The 14,169-nt window shown below is 32.9% G+C and overlaps 2 protein-coding genes and 2 non-coding genes across 4 annotated transcripts; all 4 read right to left on the bottom strand.

Moving 5' to 3' along the window:
* Positions 1-290: 290 nt before the first annotated feature.
* On the bottom strand, positions 291-2,651 carry UREG (urease accessory protein G). The gene is made up of 6 exons (XM_028060778.2): positions 2,276-2,651; positions 2,142-2,202; positions 1,844-2,045; positions 1,390-1,511; positions 1,166-1,270; positions 291-553 (listed from the first exon to the last, which is right to left on the bottom strand). Exons 1-6 carry the CDS (start codon positions 2,548-2,550, stop codon positions 470-472), a joined length of 849 nt encoding a protein of 282 aa, XP_027916579.1. The 5' UTR covers positions 2,551-2,651; the 3' UTR covers positions 291-469.
* Positions 2,652-10,097: 7,446 nt separating this feature from the next.
* On the bottom strand, positions 10,098-10,181 carry TRNAL-CAA (transfer RNA leucine (anticodon CAA)). Its single transcript has one exon. It is a non-coding gene; the product is annotated as a tRNA-Leu (tRNA).
* Positions 10,182-10,294: 113 nt separating this feature from the next.
* TRNAR-ACG (transfer RNA arginine (anticodon ACG)) lies at positions 10,295-10,367 on the bottom strand. Its single transcript has one exon. It is a non-coding gene; the product is annotated as a tRNA-Arg (tRNA).
* Positions 10,368-11,306: 939 nt separating this feature from the next.
* On the bottom strand, positions 11,307-13,653 carry LOC114176223 (NAD(P)-binding Rossmann-fold superfamily protein). The gene is made up of 5 exons (XM_028061181.2): positions 13,427-13,653; positions 13,093-13,293; positions 12,685-12,804; positions 11,720-11,992; positions 11,307-11,616 (listed from the first exon to the last, which is right to left on the bottom strand). Exons 1-5 carry the CDS (start codon positions 13,541-13,543, stop codon positions 11,452-11,454), a joined length of 876 nt encoding a protein of 291 aa, XP_027916982.1. The 5' UTR covers positions 13,544-13,653; the 3' UTR covers positions 11,307-11,451.
* Positions 13,654-14,169: the final 516 nt, after the last annotated feature.

Genomic DNA, 14,169 nt, shown 5'->3' with positions numbered 1-14,169 from the left:
TTTTGAAATGTTATAAAGTATTGAATAAATTTTGGTAAATTTAAATTTTAAGATATTACAAAGCAATGCACAATATGATTAATAAATAAAAAGTTATTTTTGACAACTTATCCTACACGTGGTCTTCCTTCCAATTGTTGAATATGGTTTGTAGTTCTTTTGTTTATGACCACAACCTATTGGGTATACTTCTCTTTTCGTAATAAGTTTGTACATATATCTCGTTATTATTGTTAATATCTTATCTTGATTGTTTGACATTTGTGTAACTCTTAAACAACAACAATCCATTTGATGACAGTAACAAAGAGAGTTGCATGTAGCAATAGCCTAAGATTAATTAAGTCCAAGCAGTAACATGTTGAGAAAGTTGTTAATGTAACATGCAGGAACAAGAATGTCTCCGAAGTTGTTTCTCAACATGCTATCAGAATATGCGACATAAAGGAAACCGTTTTACAAAGAAACGTTAATGACGTTTATTGCCTGTCGTTGCTTCCCACGCCTGTAAGACATGATTCACAATTTCGTCTACTCCAACCTTATGCTTCACCTGCACATAGATTTGTAAATCAAGTTAAGAAGAAAAGGGGTGAAAAATTAAAGGATTGTTGGTCGTTCAAGACCATATGATAAAGATACAGATTATGGGTGCTAAAAACAGTTTGATTAGGATGCTAGAATTGGGAAAGCTGAAAAAAAGAGTCCAATGTGGGTTGAATAAGGTGCAGCACACAACCAGCTTTGCTGTTACTTCAATGCTAAAATGAAGTGAATCATAATTGGGATCTGTATCCAAATTTGCATTACAACACGTGCATGATGTGGGGAACTAATTACTGGTGTAAACCAACAGGTCTCAGTTTGTTTAAGCAAGGGAAAAATGCAATCAAAAACCAAAGTCACAAAGGTAAGTGTTATAATTTATAAACATTCCAGATTACAAGCAAGCATTGTAACTTAAATAACATGTAAGAGAAAGCACAGTACTACTGCTAATAGAATGTTCACTGCTGTATATTTAGTGCCACAAAGCATGCAAAAGCTAAACACAGCAGGCCAAAGTGAAAAGCTGAAACTTTAATATACCATGGGGTTTAAGTGTATTAAGCCACAATTAAGATTTATAACACCATTGTTCCAATAAATGATGTTCTTAACTAACCTGTGCAAAGACAAACGGCCCTCCATCTCTCATCCGCAAAGCATCCCGCTGCATGACTGCTAAATCAGCCCCAATTGCTGGAGCAAGGTCAGTCTTGTTTATCACCTGAAATAAAGTCCAACCAGTTCCACAATCATATTCCAAAATCTTACAACAAGGATTGTAGATAAGCATCGATGGATCTGTGACAAGAACAGTGCAAGATCTATGCAAATAGAACCTACAAGGAGATCGGCTTGTGTGATTCCAGGACCACCTTTCCTAGGAATTTTATCACCACCAGACACATCTATTATGTAAATTATGTAGTCAGCCAATTCCCTGCTGAAATTGGCAGCCAGGTTATCTGCAGAAGAAAGAAACTCAACTCAAGTGAATATCCAAATCTCTTGGGATCTAACTTAATTTAAAAAACAATCGCATATCTAAGAAATTACACAACTAATTCATACAAACAATCGTTTAGCTTGTTCAACATCTGGTTTAAGTTAAAAATCATCCAAAACATGTTAACTAGATTCTAAACATAGCAACGAAGAGTTTATTCAATCTTGACACTATCAAGGAATCAAAAATCATCCAGTCATATGTATTTATCAAAGTGAATAAACTTAATAACATGTGAGTAAACTTAATTAAATTGTAGTAATTGATTAAAAATTAGATAAAGAAAAACACCTCCCCCAGATTCACAAAGAAGTATATCTGCTTTGAAGAGGTTAGAAAGCTCCTCGAGTGGTCCAAGATTAATACTAATGTCTTCCCGAATGGCAGCATGCGGGCAGCCCCCAGTTTCCACAGCGCGTATCCTTTCTTCTGGAAGAGCTTTGTGCTTCACCAAGAACTCACCATCCTCTTTCGTGAATATATCATTTGTCACCTGAAACAAACAACAAAGCAAGCACATTTTTTTTTTTTTTTTGCTTTTGTCAAATTAAGAGTAAAATTGGAAGACAGAGAAGGTGGAAAAACTGACAGCAGCGAGACTGTAGTTATCCCGAAGGTATTCACAAAGGGCCAACATGAGAGCTGTTTTCCTGCATTGCCATGAAAATGAAAAAAGGCTTAACTTTTGAAGGGTTTTGAATACACAGAGAAAGAGGGACCCACCCAGTGCCGACAGGTCCACCAATTCCGACAGTGAAGGCTCTTTCGTTGAAATTCCTGTTAAGAGGAGGGGCTCTTCTGCTGAAGAAGCCAGGTGAGTAGATGGGTTCGTGAGAATGCGGCGCAAGACCATCGTGGCTGTGGTACACCCTACCATCCTTGCCTACCCATGACTTCCCCTCTCCCTTTTCACCGTCATGATCATGTTCATGGTGGTGATTATGATCGTGATCATGATCATGGTGGTGGTGGTGGTGATGTTCGCCGTGAGAAGCCATGAGTTTGGGTGATGTTAACTGTGAGTGTGTTGAACTGTGAGAATAGATAGTAAACTAAAGCAGAAACCGCTTCTAATGCAAACACTAGCGACAGGTATCTTATCACCAGCAATATTAGTTTCTATTCTCTTAAATGAATATACAAGTTACACTTCAAAAAACCAACTAAATTTAAAGAACTAAAATAGTTCTTAGAGAACTGTTTTTTAATCTTTGAAATCAGTGTTTAGAAATTGAAATTGTATTTTTCTAAATTTGGAAAATTAAAATATGACAATTTTTCACTCTTTCTATATGATATTTATATTCTCTAATTTTAAAACAAACATTAAAATAATGAATTTCAAATTAGAAAACAGAAAATAGGTAAAAAGTTTTGAGGATCGAAATAAAAAATTAAAAGTTTAATAAAAAAAATATTGTTTATCCTATAAAACTGTATTAAGATGCTGTAACAATTTCTTTTTATCAGCAGATTCTTTAACAGTTATTTCTGATTAATTTGAATAGTTAACTAATGTAAAACATTTCTTCCTAAGGTAAAAGATAAAATACATTTTTTACATTTAATGTCTTTGTTTATATATTGAGATTTTTTTATTATTCAATAGATTTTTATTTTCTATAATAAAATATCAATTAAAAACGCAAAGAAGTTTTAAAATATATAAAAACTTTATATTTCTTACAATTTTATATTTAATTATACTTAAGTGTTATTAATATAACATGTCCACAAGGTAGACTGACTCTGCCTTATCTTATTATAATTGTATAATTTAACTACACAGAAATAATATAATATTAAGTATACAAACTTATATAAATACATTATATTTCTTTAGTCTTATATACTATTAGATTGGTTCTGGAAATTCACAATCACAGAATCAGATGAAAAAAAAAAATTGTAAATTTTTCGAGTGAAAATTTAATTGTTATTTTTTGTACTATTGATGGAAGGTGATTGGTGATTGCTAATGGTTGGTTTGAAAGCTCAAAGTCCAATGCTCAATTGTGAACACTAACATCGCTTGAACGAAGAAGAAGACAAATCTAAATTTTGTTTTTCTTTTCTTTAATTGACATTAACACACCCAATGCCACAGTTTTGTTTGTCATGGAAATCATACTTCAACCATACATTAAAAATATCACAAAAACTATCTTCAATGTTACTTTGTTAGATAAAATATCTTTAAGTAGATGCAAAACTTTGTTAATACAAACTTTTGCTTTTTATTGTTATTATTTTGGAAATGGAAAAATAGAAATATATAAGTAATCAAAGTTATTCATGGATGGTTGGTTTATGAAAACATAAATAGCAATAAATTTCAAACAATTATTAATATCCAAAGGACTAATTGTGGAAGCATATTCGAGAATATTTGATAAATTTGGTATATGGTCTTTCATCTGGAGAGTACACTGAGTTTTCTCTTGCTTTTTTTTTTGTGGGGAGAAAAAGAAAGGAACAGAATAATTTTTTAACATATTCTCAGATGAGGATCATAACCTCTTTATGTAACTTATGTCGGTTACTATTTTCTAAAAGACAATATTCCTAATTTATCTCCTTCATCAAATTAGAATATCACAGGTATCTACACAGGTGATATTTTCATTATAGATATATATTTTTAGACATAGATATAATTAATTAGATATAACAATCCTAACACATTTAATTATTTATCATATATATGTATGACTAAAATTGCTAACATTTCTACCCATCTACTACACATCCCATAACAAGTTTACGTTCAAAGAATATATGATTGATATTCTCTTTTGCAATCCACATGAGTTACGAAAAGAAACATATAGTTTTATCATGACAAGTCTAATTTATTATGATTTTAGCCGATAAACAAATTTTATATTACTAAACTCATGACTTAAAACAATAAAACATGATATTTATTCTAGTATCAAATTATGATGTAAGCATGTATAACTTTTGCAATATTTTTTATATTAAATGTAGTATTCCCAAGTGGTGGCCATTATAAAGTATGCAAAAAGTGTGTCATTCTTTGGGTTATATGAATAGTGAATATTGCAAAATAGGATGTTAGGTTCGTTTTAGACGTATTCTTTTTTTCAGTTTCTCTTCCTGTTAGTTTCGTTAGCCTTGCAAAGCCTTGCATAGTCTTAGTTTTTCTCTTTCCTTCTTTTGTATAAAAGTAGGTTTTGTTGCATTTGTAAAAGCAAGTCAAGCATTTAATAGATTCATGTTCTTCTTTTCTTTTATGGTATTTATACCTGTCTAGAAACAACATGTGGGTCTGCTGCCGACGCTGGAGTGACGAGGAGCAGAGATGTGAAGTGGTGTCGTCATAAAGTTGGAGGAGAGTTGGTGATATATAGAGAGAAATATTAGCATCGTCATAAAGTCGAGGTAGAGTTAGTGATATATATAGAAGAATATTAGCACCGTCATAAAGTCGAGGTAGAGTCAGTGATATATATATATATATATATATATATATATATATATATATATATATATATATATAGGAGAATAATAGCATCGTCATAAAGTCGAGGAAAAGTTAATGATATATAGAGAAGAATATTAGCATCATCATAAAGTCAAGCCAAAGTTGGTGATATATAGAAGAATATTAGCATCGTCATAAAGTCGAGGCAGAGTTGGTGATATATAAAAAAGAAGAAGAGTGGTTTCGTTATAAAGTCGAGGCAGAGTTGGTGATATATAAAGAAGAAGAGTGGTGTCGTCACAAAGTCGACCTAGAGTTGGTGATATATAAAGAAGAAGAGTGGCATCATCATAAAGTCGAGGCAGAATAGTGATAAATTGAAGTTGTTGACAAAATTGCTAAAGGTGTCACTCTAAGATCAATGCTGGAAAAATCTTAGATTATGTAAAGGGGATATCTTAGTTATTATTTAGGAAGATTTTATTTGAAGTGTTACAGTTGTTATTTATTAGATTATTTTTAGAAGATTATTAGAAATATTTCGTAAATATTTGATTATGTATATATATAACAGTTGTAACCAATTTTAAAGCCTATAGATAAGAGTGTTACTCCCATGGTCAATGGATGGATTTATTTTGGCCTAAGTGAGTCACTAAGGTTGAAATACTTCTTTCTTTTGTTTTCGGTTGAAGGTTATTTTACACCTCTTTTCTAACCGAAACAGTATCCAAAGTCGGTTGCCATGACAGCGTTAGAAAACTCACATACATCCACCAATCACCAAAATTCTTCTCTTCCTCCCCCCACCTTCAACCCGCACACTTTTTTCACACCATATCAAGTCAAACTAAATAATGAAAATTTCTTAATATGGCGGCATTGGGTTCTTGCTACGATCAAAGGTTTAAATTTTCTTCATTTTATTAATAATAATCACATTCTACTCCAATTTCCTCCATTTATCGATCTTGGTTCATTCATCCAAAATTCTACGTATCTTTATCATCAACAATAGAATCATATAATAATTGTCTGGCTCCTGGGATCTATGTTCTCACATATGTTAACAAAAATGGCTAGCCTCGACTCTGTTGTCACTAACACAAAAAAGGCTTTTAATGTTTGATATTTTTTGTCTTTGACGTCTACCCAAACTCCGACATCGTATCGGGTGACATCAAAATTGACGTCAGAATGCAAACCTGATGTCCAAGAACATCAGCTATACAGGGATCCAACGTCCCTTAATGACAGATTCGGGAAAGCATCGACGTCCAACTGGCATCAATTTGAACATAAAACAACAATTATTGACGTCTAGTGTTGCACTACAAAGCGTCAAAGGACATCGATCTGTGCAACACTTACTTTTAATACACTTCTAATGAATAAAATCATACAATTGTGCATTGTGTTGGAATGATGACCAATAGTTGTCAATGGGCCCTACCATCAATCACAAGTAGTTAGTCAAATAATTAACAGTACTTCATAAAATATTTCAAACAATAACAACCTACCCATCAATGTAGGGCGCAAAGTAGATCTCTCTTCTTTACTCAGCCATCCATGTTTGCAAATAAGTTTTCATTGCTCAAGTGTGCTTCCATTAACTTGAATGGTCTAAGGTTCAATGAATCCATACATGGAAGCTCGACCTTGGTCCACAATGACTTTGTCCATGTACCTATAAGAAGATAGTTGGGCGCTCTCTAGTACATCATTTTCACAAGACCTTATATCACCTTTGTCATGAACAAAGTATGTCAGTTCATGCAAGCTCCTCAAGTTCATCATTGGAAAGGTTTCAAGAGAATACTACGCTACATTGCATGCACTTCAATGGGGTTTGTTTCTCACCTTCCCAAAATTGGTTTATCAAGTGTTTCATTAATGCAGATTGGTTGCTAACCCCGACGATCGAAAGTCAACCTCTAGCTTCTATTTTTGCATTGGTTAAAACCTCAAATTGTTCTTCAAAGATACAAAAAGTTGTCTCTCAGAGTTGTACAAAAGTTGAGTACTACAGCTTTGCTTCCGCTATTTCTAATGTCTTGTGACTTCAAATGCTTCTTCAAGAACTCAAAGTTCCTTCATCTCCTCCTACAATATACTCAGACAACCAATGCACATCCTATCATGCACTCACGTACCAAACACTTCAAAATTTACCTTCATTATGTTCATGATCATCTTCATAAAAACAACATTAGTGTCTTTCATATACCTATTATCTACCAAGTCGTTGACACATTTACCAAACACATTTCTGGTGTTCCGTTCTTAGCTTTTCATGACAAACTCAAGGTTCTTGACATTCATCATCCACCTTGAGTTTGCAGGGGTGTGTTAGGTTGTATGTTTTAGCGTATTCTATTTTTCAATCTCTTTCTCTGTTAGTTTCGTTAGCTTGCAAAGCCTTGCATAGTCTTAGCTTTTCTCTTTCCTTCTTTTGTATAAAAGCAACCTTTGTTGCCTCTGTAAAAGCAAGTCAAGCATTTAATAGATTCATGTTCTTTTTTTCTTTTAAAGGAGACGCTAATTATCACTAAGACCAACATTTCCAATGTAATATGAAAATGAGAAAGGTCAAATTGTCACTCTGTAATGTTCCTAAAGACCAACATTTTTGTTAAAATTTGAGGCTCTATTGATAAACCTGATAATGTCAAGGATTTATTGAAGACTATAAAGGAGTAATTTGTTACCTATAATAACAAATACATTTATGATGGAATTTTCGTCGATAAAGTTCACTGAGATTATAGTAGTATGTTATCATATCATGCACATAAGGGATATTGTAATTCAATTGAAAGATTTGGAGGTTACAATGTTTGACTCCTTCCTGGTACACTATATTATGTACATTTTGCCTCATCTTTATGCCTCCCTTTTAAAATCTCCCACAGATAAGTGATCAATTAATGAATTATAAACATGTGTCTTCAAGAAGACGAAATGTAACTAATGAAAGAATGAGAGAAGGTGAACTTGACTACCTTTGTTAAGAGTAATAACAATCAAGTTAATCACAAGGGAAAAATTATTGCTCAACCATTCATATAGAAAGAATCAAAGTGTTTCTTTTGTAAAACAAAATGACACAGGGAAAAAAGGTAATTCGTTTATTTTTATTTTTTTTTGTGAATTTGACTATGAAAAACACATTCTCCCAAATTCTTACAACTTTTTTCCAAGTTTCTTAAAAGAAACTCAAAAGTTGCTTCTCAAATAAGGAGGTTTCCTTGGAGAAGAACTAGAAGAATATTACTCTCATGTTATATCCTCAAGAACAAGAAGAAAAGCATATCAGCAATTCAAATTATCATCCATCAAAAGGTAAGTCTTACAATATGCAAGAGGTCTTATTTAGAGATGTCTAGTCCCCTTGCACCTAAATATACAAAAAATGTGGGACATAAGCTCAAAGTGGATGTACCAATGCAGCAAATAAATGTCTTAATTAAGCTTATTGTTTGCTTCTCTCAAGTGATGTGGGACTTCCACTTCAAGCCTTCTTCTCCATGATTTAGTCATATTTGTCTCATTTTTTCCATGGTCTTGGACGTCTAAACAAGGCCCAATTGATGCTCAAATCCATACAAGTTGCTACAAAATTCTACAAAAATATAAACTAAATATACACTTATACAATTTATACAAGACTAAAAAGAAAGAATAAAATTTCTAATAGCCTACACTACAATGTAGGAGAGTCTTCTTTGAGATCTATTTTTCAATTCTTCTAGCCATGAACCTTGTTAAAGGTCCAATGTGATGTCTCTCAAATAGTCCTCCCTCCCTCAATATATGTATCTTTAGTTCCAATGATATGTTTTTGATGTCTTTAAACTTTTTAAGATTGAAGCAGAAATATAATGCAGAAAATAAGTAAAAAATGTGAGATCAAATAAAGATAAAGATATTATGATAAATACGTATAGAGATCGGACACACACCTCATTCATTTACAATATTTTTTTGCAAACATAGAATTATTGACTAATATGGTGTGACTAAAAAAGGAATGAAACATTAATGGATATGGTGAGAAGTATGGGAAGCACTACAAAACTTCACAAATTTTTTATGTGATAAAATGAGTTCCAATCAAGACTATTTTAAAGACAATTTTTTAGTTATTTAAAGGTTAGAAACTCAATTTATAACATATAAACATTCGGGGATGTCCATCTAAATAAAAAATTTATAACCCACAGAAGAAGAAACTAAACCCTAAGTATTAGTTGATATTTCATTTGATATGTTGTTGAAAAGTTCAAAACATGTCTCTTTGGAGAGGACTACCAACATATATATAATATTCACCCAAGGATATTAAAACTAACTCATCTCTCTACCATTTTAAAAAATATCTCTTAAAACTTCTTCGAGCAACCTCTAAGAATTAAGTCATAAATCTACACCCAATTTTTACTATAAGAATACATGAAAAAAATGATTTTTTTTTATAAATTTTAAGCATCGATTTTAAATTGCTAACATTTATGCATAATTAATATAAAATATTCGGTTTATCATAATGTAATATAATACTATAATCCAGTTAAATTAAAATAAAATATCATAAAAAATCTTAAGAACGATTTAAATTAGAGATACTATTGATACAAAAAAAAAATAGCATGTTATCACGATCCTGTATTTTAATTTGGTTAAATATGTTATTATTATTTAATATTTTTTCAAATTGTACTTGTGCTTTTCAAAACAACAAATTGATGTCCTACCATTGAATATTCCTGTTAATTGAACTGTAGCATCAAAATATTTGTTCAATGTGGCCTTGCATGTGTATTTTTCAATAAAATATATGTTTAGTTTCTTATCTTTTAAAAGTTTCATTCTTCGAATCTCTTTGTTAAAGAATAAAACAAATCATTTGTAGTCCCTCAACAATTTTTTATTGGTCTTAATCTGCCAATTATGTTTGTCTTTAATTTTAGTCGCTTCCAATTTGGATTACTGGTTACAATAATATTTTTGTTTGAAATACATGTTTTGGAGATTCCAAGGTATTATAATTTTCATAAAAAAATTTGAAAAAAATGTAAAAATTTCAAAGAAAAATGTCAGAAGTGGGATTTGAACCCACGCCCTCTTTCGAAGACCAGAACTTGAGTCTGGCGCCTTAGACCACTCGGCCATCCTGACTTTGTTATTTATAATCATGTGTATGGTTTATATACTATATTTAATAGGAAAAAGTAAAAGTTCTAATAAAATGAAAAATATGAATTAACACAATTCATAATGTTATATCAAATCGACTCTGCTGGGGATCGAACCCAGAATCTCTGGTTCCGTAGACCAGCGCCTTATCCATTGGGCCACAGAGTCATTGTCGATTACATAATCATAGTTATTTTACTAAACTGCTGTGAGAAAAGTAAAACTTAGATACATTTTGTATTTTAATATATGGATCCAAATAAACAATGTTTAGATCTAAAAATTATTTATCCTTAGTCATTCATTGAGAAAAACAACATGCTCTGCCACATTTTTATCCTTTAACAATTTAACAACGTTGTGTTATGCCAGCTAAAGTGGCCCTCACAACACGGACACCGTCACCAAAGCTATACGTAGTAGCTCTGCTTTATCATACTTTTTTGTCTTTCTTTTTGTTTAGCCATTGATAATCCTCTGGTTTAATTATAATTCTTTGCATGCTTAATGTTTACGCTTCAAAAGCTGATTACATACTTCTAACTCAGCACCGTTATACAGTGCTGTCACCCTAATTCTTTAAGGCGAGGGAGACAGAACATTATCATTAACCCCACACACTCTCGGATCATTGTGTTTACTGTTTCAGCTACATATTACACCTCAAAATTCCTCACTTGTCTCAAATCCTAACTATAAAATGGCTTGTTCTGTTCCACTATCTTCATCATTCACAACTATTTACAAGCACTGTCCTCTACTAGTAGTTATTCATCAAGTGATGGGTGGTAAAAAAATGGAGAGCTGCAGAACTGCTATAGTTCTCACTTTCTGCATTATGGCTATGTTGGTTTTTGGTCACTGTTGTGTGGCTGAGAATGTGGTAGAAGATGTTGCTGCAATTCCACCTGCACCAATGGAAAGTGCAGGAGTGCATCTTTGTGCGCAAGCTGCTTTTGTAGTCTTTGCTTTTGTGGTTGCTAGGTTCACCTGAGAAGAGTAATGTGATGTTCAGTTGCTGAGAGAATATACAATTACATCATTTAATTCTTTATTTTCTGTGGGTTAATGTTTGTTTCCGGAATTCATCCATGTAATGTAATGCAATGCTCAGAGAAATTGGTGTTTTCGCAACATTTATCGACTATGTAATGTTTCCTGTACTTGTACAGTTAAGATACACATTGGACACCACAAAGTAAAATAACAGAAACAAAATCGTTAATCTGCAATCAAATCATAAACTCGGGAATCATCGCTGCCTTATGGAACCAAAAAGATCATGGTATGAACGCTTAGCAGCATCTGGGCGAGACACAATTTCCACGACTTTAAAAGATGCCTCAGGATAAGCCAATGCCTCCACAGCTACTTCCGCAACTTGATCTCTGGATATGGAACCTTCATAAAGGGTGTCCTGGTACACAAGGATTTTGAACAATTCAGCAATCGTTCCAGAAAATATGAACTTAAGATTCTATTGAGGAAATGTAACAGAAAGTCAGAAATGTAGCAGCAACCTCTGGCTCCATAACAACATTTCCAGTTGGAGGATCATTTCTCAACCCGCCCGGTCTTATAATTGTGTAGTTTATGCCAGATTTCCTTATATAATTCTCTGCCTGTAGTTTTGCTACTAAGGTGAGTCCAAAAACATTAAGAAATATGTAAGCTGGATTGAGTAGCTGTCCCATAGATGCTCCATTAACTAAAATGGAACTGATAAGAATGAATCTGTTCACATTACGTTTCCTGCATGCTTCAACAAGGTTTACAGTACCAAAATTGTCAACCTGCACAAATAGCAATTCTTGTAAGAAGCACTGAATGATACCATGAGACAGAATAATGCACTCACCCTGCCATGATTTTTTTGCATTTTTGGTGATTATCTTCGTAATGTAATTAGTTTCTAATGTCTTCTTTAGAGGACGAATAATATAACTATGCTATCCCTTCCCAGGTGAAAGTCTTATAAATTCCACAAATGAAAGCACATGGCAACACACAAGTTTGAAAAGTTAAGCAGATGAAAAAGATTCTAATAGCTCTCCATCAACATCATCCATTCCTACTAATATCCTTAATGATGTCAGTTACTAAACAAGAGGTACAACATGAACAAAAGTGAAGAATAAAGACATGGAAGAAACTAGGATCCAGGTTAGATTACTTCCACAGTTTCATATCCAAAAGGCCAAGGGAATCAACTCCTTAAAGTTTAAGTAAACGATGACACACTCTACAAAAACATACACAACCTGTCCTACTTTCAAAAGCAATTAAATAACTTCTACTATGGTAGATTCTGGATCACTGAATACGTTGAGCACAACAGTCAACCTGAATTACTGCAACCTATATTTCTTCTAACCAAACTAAGGACTGATATGAAAAGTGGGTCGTACTAACTAAAGTAAAAGGTTATAATTGTACATTTAAACATTCTAGTATACTACAAGACATTGACAAAAAATTGACAAACCTTCCATGGAGCAAGCAAATCCCACCCTGGCCGAAAGCCTGTGGCACATACCACTGCTTCTGAATCATCACCAATGGCTTCAGCTAGCTTATCAGACCCCTCTGTGACATCAGCTTTTACCTGCATTACATACACATACACACCAACATACTCACATACACCTAAAAGAAAATGCTACTAACATACTATAGTAAAATCTTTCTAATTGGTCAAAAAATTTATTGAAAACTACAAAATCAAGAAAGAGGGTAGTTAAAAAAGTTGTGAGATCCATCAAATTTTGTGATTTTCAATAAATTTCAACCAATCAGAAAGTGTGTCTAAAATAGAGTGTTCCTAGCATTTCTCTACACGAAAAAAGTGGGACTGGATTGCCTAATGTAACAATAAGATAAAGGAAAAGCTTACAATTTGAAGAGATGGGTTGGCAGAGGAAAGGGTGGACTTGGCCTTGTCCAAATCCCTAACCCCAGCCTTAACAGAAAAACCCTTTGCCAATAACTGCTCAACGATTCTTTTCCCAGTGCTACCAGTGGCTCCAGCAACAAAAATTTTCCTCTTCGCTCTCGAATCCTCCACCACTTCCTCGCTGATCTCACTTCCTTCCATCTAACATACAATCCAACAGGAAGTAAACAAAAGGATGTTCTGATAGAACAACACACGCTACGCTTGCGATATGCACATGAAGCTGAAAAAAAAAACAGAATACAAGATGTTGTGAAATGTGATGTGTTGCTACCTTTGCGAAACTGAGGAGGCGTAAGGAAGAAGGTGTTGTGAAGTGCTTGTTGAGTTGGTAATGGTGAGTGAGGAAAATGGGATTTCTTACTATGGTGAGAGTCGAAGCCATTGACATGATTGTGACACTGTAAAAAACACAGATTTCTTCTAATTTCCACACTGCCAAACGAGACGCTATAGCCGCGCCACGTGCTCCAACCGTGGGATACCTTAGCTTTTGTTCTATGTTCTATGTTAATGTTAATACTAAAGTTTTAATAATAATAATAATAATAATAATAATAATAGACACAAGAAAAAATCTCAAATCAATGTCCTTTTAAAAGGATTTAACCTAACATATAATTACTTATATTTGCTAATACCCACACCCTTGCATGCTTATCAAACACTCATAACTGAAAAAAAAAATCAATCAATTTTTGTAGAGTTTATCCTATGAGATCTTATCATGGTTCACTAGCCTAGGTGTCAATTTTCTCATAACTTATCTTATTGGAAGCTCCTTATGAGATTGAAATACTGTTTATAAATAGTATAAAGAATATTGTCAAATTTGAGATATTAATTAAAGTTCATTTCATATTTAAAAATATTAAAATTGTGAAGTCTTATAAAAGTTATTAAGATTAGAAAAGAATTGGTATTATTACTGATTTAGTATCCCAACTTTTTTGTTAAGTTCAATTCGGTACCCAAATTTTTGGTTTGTTCAATTTAATACTCTAATTTTCTAAAAAG

The sequence above is a fragment of the Vigna unguiculata genome, chromosome 3 (assembly GCF_037176805.1).
Source record: "Vigna unguiculata cultivar grain cowpea cultivar isolate G323 ecotype 2 chromosome 3, ASM3717680v1, whole genome shotgun sequence".
In the NCBI taxonomy this organism is placed as follows: Eukaryota; Viridiplantae; Streptophyta; class Magnoliopsida; order Fabales; family Fabaceae; genus Vigna; species Vigna unguiculata.
The sequence above is the reverse complement of the archived record's forward strand: the minus strand, read 5'-3'. Positions and strand labels throughout refer to the sequence as shown.

Bases quoted from the DNA above. Each gene is read 5' to 3' on its own strand.
- UREG (XM_028060778.2), bottom strand. From the start codon at position 2,550: ATGGCTTCTCACGGCGAACATCACCACCACCACCACCATGATCATGAT. The intron at 2,203-2,275 runs GTGGGTCCCTCT...ATGGCAATGCAG, and splicing joins GGTGGACCTGTCGGCACTGG to GAAAACAGCTCTCATGTTGG. The intron at 1,512-1,843 runs GTGTTTTTCTTT...TTTCTTCTGCAG, and splicing joins TCTTTGTGAATCTGGGGGAG to ATAACCTGGCTGCCAATTTC.
- LOC114176223 (XM_028061181.2), bottom strand. From the start codon at position 13,543: ATGTCAATGGCTTCGACTCTCACCATAGTAAGAAATCCCATTTTCCTC. The intron at 13,294-13,426 runs GTAGCAACACAT...ATTGTATGTTAG, and splicing joins GCCTCCTCAGTTTCGCAAAG to ATGGAAGGAAGTGAGATCAG. The intron at 11,617-11,719 runs GTTGCTGCTACA...CTTGTGTACCAG, and splicing joins ATGTTGTTATGGAGCCAGAG to GACACCCTTTATGAAGGTTC.